This window comes from Austrofundulus limnaeus, unplaced genomic scaffold, assembly GCF_001266775.1.
Source record: "Austrofundulus limnaeus strain Quisiro unplaced genomic scaffold, Austrofundulus_limnaeus-1.0 Scaffold307, whole genome shotgun sequence".
Taxonomy (NCBI): Eukaryota; Metazoa; Chordata; class Actinopteri; order Cyprinodontiformes; family Rivulidae; genus Austrofundulus; species Austrofundulus limnaeus.
The window spans coordinates 354,637-360,009 of record NW_013952709.1 but is presented as its reverse complement, the minus strand read 5'-3'; the positions used below and the strand labels follow the sequence as shown (position 1 = coordinate 360,009).

General features: G+C 39.9%; 1 protein-coding gene across 3 annotated transcripts in view; it reads left to right on the top strand.

Moving 5' to 3' along the window:
- The window catches only part of LOC106527078 (adenylate cyclase type 4), a gene marked incomplete at its 5' end in the record, with an annotated part of 47,042 nt that overhangs the window by 18,819 nt on the left and 22,850 nt on the right, over positions 1–5,373 (top strand). For all 3 annotated transcript variants that reach the window (XM_014021842.1, XM_014021841.1, XM_014021840.1), the window contains 7 exon segments: positions 818–929; positions 1,043–1,170; positions 3,100–3,258; positions 3,400–3,559; positions 3,743–3,904; positions 4,144–4,175; positions 4,335–4,388. In XM_014021842.1, coding sequence (XP_013877296.1) covers positions 818–929; positions 1,043–1,170; positions 3,100–3,258; positions 3,400–3,559; positions 3,743–3,904; positions 4,144–4,175; positions 4,335–4,388 — 807 coding nt within the window.

The following is a 5,373-nucleotide window of genomic DNA, read 5'->3' as shown; positions in this document are numbered from 1 at the left end:
TTTTTTGTTTTATGATTATATTTCAGACAGTTCATTCAAATGATACATTAATAAGGCATTTATTCATTATATTTTGACAAAATGCAATTTTTGTTAACATTTTAGTCAAAACACTATATTTGCCTAATTCTCCATATTCCACTTTTGGACTTAATCCTCGTTTCGATGTGATGGGTCACAAATATTCACCTCCTTTAAAACAACTGTCCTAATTCAACACAGGTCCAACCACTTGGTTCCAGTTGTTTCACAGTTAGTGAGATGGAGATCACCTGAAGGCAGTGGAGGTGTCTGAAGACACCAGTGTCTAAAATGTCTCTGCACTGGTTAATCAATATTTTTGTCTATCATTATACTATGAAGACAGAAGAACTAAGAGAAAAGATCATAGAAAGGTGCATGTCAGGGGATGGGTACAAAAGTATTTCCATGGTTCTAATCATTCCCAGGAGTTCTGATAAATCAAGAAATGGAAGGAGTACGGAACCTGTGGAAATCTTACAAGAGCAGGCTGTCTTTACTGAGTGACCGAGCAAGATGAAGAAATGAATTATAGCCCTTTATTTATTTTATTTTACCGTTATTTATCCAGGAAAATCTCWTTGAGGTCAGAGATCTTTTTTGCATGGAGGCCTGGTCCTGAAGGCAAACAGGATCTTCATTTGTGGTGAAGTGTTGAGGAATCGTCCTGTAACCAACCACTGAGCCACCATGCTGCCAAGTTAACCCACAATCTATTTAGTTGATGTCACGTTTGTTTTTGTATATTTTTGTGTTGTTAAATGAGCRTGTGTAATTTCTGTATGTGTTTGTGTAGCATCCTGTATGCAGACATYGTGGGCTTCACAAAGCTGGCCAGTACCTGTTCTCCAGAGGAACTGGTCTCTGTTCTCAATAAGCTTTTTGGCAAATTTGATGAGATCGCAAAGGTAAAATGTCAACATTTGTTCAAGAAACCACTCAAGCTGTTCTTTGGGCTTTTTATTGCGTCAGTTTTGTAATATCCACCCTGCAGAACGTCTCCGTTTCTTTGTGCGTGCAGAAGAACGGCTGTCTTCGCATCAAGATCCTGGGTGACTGCTACTACTGTGTGTCCGGTCTGCCGGACCCCATTTCCACCCACGCTGAGAACTGTGTTCAGATGGGGCTGGACATGTGCACTGCCATCAAGTCAGTTTCTTTATTTATCTGATCTGTGGCTGTTGTTTTGGGAGAACTGCCAACTTTTTGTGTCCTTTTTTTTCAATTCCCTTGCAGCTTTGAAAATGAAAACAAATCTGAACTCACTATTAATGCATTTAAATGCATACAATAATAATAACTAATAATTTTAGATGCTTGAAATAATTATCAGCCTTTTTAGGCTACATCAGTCACAGAAGGAAATATTTTTTTAAAAATCACTTTCAAAGGTTTGGACTGAGCCTCGGTTTGGACTCAGTTCTGTGCACCTTTTCATCATAGTTCATAGAGGTGGAACGGTCCATGTAAATGTAGCAAACTGTAACCTAAAGGTTTGGTACATAAAGTGTAGTGAAGAATACATCAGATGCTTCTAAGTTTTCTTAGTGCCACCACAAAAAAAGACTAAACACTTCAAGAAACAGCAGTTGACAAAAAAAATGTTTTTACTCTGTTCATGTAAAAGAGTAGTACAAGTTTATATTTATATTTGGCATAAATGAGCAAACTTGCCAAACTCCCAACCCTAACCCTGGTTGAAAGGTGCAGCTAATCTGGTTTCCTCTCACAATCCAAAAACATGCAGGGTAGGTTAACTGATAACTCAAAACTGCTCCTAAAAGAGTGTGTGAATGGTTGACTGCCTTGTTTTTGTGACCCTGTATGTGCCCCTCTCACACAAAGACCACAGGAGGTAGACTCCAATTCCCCATGACCCTGAACAGGAACAGATTTAAAGTTAAAATTATTGTTATGACTGGTTCAGTTTTTATTGCCCAGTTTAGATGCTTACTATTAGCTGACAAATACTGTTTTTATTCTAAAAAAATAAATTATCTGTATTTAGTCAAACCTGTTGGTCCAGGACTTTACAACAGTCCCAGTTTCTTCTGTGGCCCACCTCTTCACTAAACGGCTCTTGTGTACCACCTGTGGTACTTTAGAAAACAATTTGAGAACAGTTTGAATRCACAAAATAAAAGRCACATTTTAACACGTTTTAATGTTGTTTACTACACTGTTCATACTGTATTAYGTAGGGTTGKGCGATATTAGCAAAAGACATTAATCATGATTAATTGTGGTGTAACGATTAATGACGATGAGTCCCTGAACCCTGGCAGGTCCTAGTCACATGACTGATTTAAATCACTCTAGTGGAAAAGATACACTCGCTATGATTCCGTAGCATTTTGTGTCGAAAGTACAAATTTGACAAACTATGCAGCAGTTTTTAAATTGTGTTGATAGGCCAAATAAAATCATTTATGATAATTATTTTACAAAAATTGGGCAGATTTATGGAGAAAATGCCTGAATCCACCCTCTGGTCTCTCATCACGCCAAACAGACATGAGACCCCCAAACTTCTTTGACTCATGCCTGAAATTATTTGACAAGAACCAAAAAAATCTACAGGAAGAAGAAAATAAAAAGACAGGAAAGCTGAATGAAGTTTTTTGACTTGGAAGTAGGCAATCCATAGAATTTTGCCCAACCTGAAATTATTGATAGAGTGGGGTCACCTGGGGATTTCTGTGTGGAGTTTGCATGATGGATGGATGGATGGATGGATAGATGGATGGATGGATGGATGGATGGATGGATGGATGGATGATAAATGGATGGATGGATGGATGGATAGATGGATGGTTAAATGGATGGATGGATGGATGGATGATAAATGGATGGATGGATGGATGGATGGATGGATGGATGGATGATAAATGGATGGATGGATGGATGGATGGATGGATGGATGGATGATAAATGGATGGATGGATGGATGGATGGATGGATGGATGGATGGATGGATGGATGGATGGATACCCCTAAACCTGTCGAGCTGTTTGAAACCATTAGCATGAGACTCTTCAACACTGCGCTCTGATTTTAACAGCGTTTGTCTCTCTAAAGCGACCTGCGAGAGGTGACGGAGGTGGACATCAACATGAGAGTTGGCGTTCACACTGGTAACGTGCTCTCGGGTGTGATTGGCCTGCAGAAGTGGCAGTATGACGTGTGGTCAGATGATGCCACTTTGGCCAATCAGATGGAGTCRGGGGGTGTTCCTGGGTAAGAAATTATCCACCTCTAGTGGTTGAACTTTGACCTGGTTCGACTGTATTCTCAAAACAGTACAATAAACGGTTTCTGTGTATTTAGCTACAAKACGTTTTTATAGGTAGTTTTTGTGTTGTTGTTTGTATTATAAAGGCGCGTCCACATAACGGAGGAAACACTACAGCACCTGAATGGAAAATACGAGGTGGAAGATGGGAATGGAGAAAGTCGTAACCCTCATCTTAAGGGGAAAAAAACATACCTTGTGATTGACCCCAACAAGCCACACAATATTTCCCAGAGGCCTAAAGCAGTAGGTGTCAGCACGACTGTAGGACTTGTACATTTTTTTAATTGTATCCAATGCAGATATTTAGACTAATTTCTYCTTAAACAGCATGACTTTTGCACATTGTCATTTGATTTAAAACAAAATTCACCTTGACAAAAACAAAGCCGATGTTCAAAGTTTCAGTAAACTTTGCTGTAATTTCAGGTCAACAGGCTTATAACAGAAGAGACCAAGAAGCGKGCATCTCTCCGAATGTCTCAGTATCTCAAGTCATGGAAAGCCGTCCATCCTTTTGAAGACCTAAGCAACCCTGAAAAAAAGAAGGGGTTCAAGAATCTTAAAGTTGCCATAAAACTGCCACATCTGGTAMATGTAATAATTTGGGTTTTTATCATGCTTGTTTCTCACTTACTTCCTGTCGAGCTGTGTTGTACTCTGGAATCCTTTAAACCTCTCCACCTCTGGGTCTTTGCTCCGTCTCTTGTTGGAGCATCTGCCCCTTTATTGATGTCTGCACTGCACTGATTGGCTGCCTTAAAGAGGTGAAAATGAAGCTTGTCAATCTCACTATGTGTGTGTGTGTGTGTGTGTGTGTTTTAATTCAGGAAGGACCAGCTTCTCGTGACAGACCTAACCGGTGTGTATCAAGAATAGCTTAAAAAATGGCTCCCAGTAAACATTTACATACTTTTTAAATAGACAAATATACTTGTTGGTGTAGTAACAGAAATCAAATTTTCTCTTTTGATAAAATACGGTAAATAAAACAATCTTATGCRCCTTTTTTTTGTCTTAGTCTCTCTGTTGACAGCAGTGTGAGGGGATCACAGGACACGGTGGACATTATAGGGTAAGTTTGTCATGTCGCACTAAAGCTAATTAACTCTCATGTTTAAAATACAACTTAAAGCCTTTAAAGACCATSAAGTTAATTACTCTCACTATTGCTGAAGTCTAGAACCCAGATGAGGTGATGGAAATGACATATGGACAAATCGTGTCTGTATTACAGTGACAACATAGATCCAATAAATAACTGAGGTGGCTGCGCGGGTACAGAGCTGGTTCCATGTCAGTGGGGTACAGCACTGCAATTAAAATGGCATGCCACAACTGGCCCAGTTGTGSTTTGGTTTATGTGGTCCTGGCCCATGCATGGACCACCTCTGGCAAACCACATCTGRGCCACCAAAGGGTCATCATTCTTTGTGATATTGGATGCATTGTGTGGACCAGAACGATGCCAGCCATACTGTGCTCTATGAGTTAGCTAAGGAAAGATTGTGGGGCCTCGGTGGCCACAGGAACTATGGATATGACCCACGTGACATGTGTAGATAGGTGTTGTCCTGTTAAATGATTGTACCAGGAGGGGTAAGACGTGRACAGGAGGTCACTGACATGGTGACAGGCTATGAGAATCCCAGAATCACTACCAGTGGCAACCTAAAGTCAGACCCTATGGRCCTCCACACTGTGATGCCAGGGGTAACACCCAATGAGGTGCATTGACTAGAGGCGTCACATGCATCTCTGAGATTGACCGCTGTGGTACGAGTATTATATTGGTATAATGGAAGGCTGTCGATGTAAACAATACATTATGAATAGATTTCTGTAGAATTGCTCTTAATATTAGTTTTTTTATTGGTTAGCTTCTGCCTGCTAACATCATTGCAGATGCCTGTACCTTGTCTGATATGTTAATACGTACTGACAAGCATTTCTATGAAATCAAAATTAGGGTTCCACCGATATGAAAATTTCAACCGATATCGATATCCGATATAATTATTGCTGTTATGGCTGATAACTGATATTTACCGATATTACAC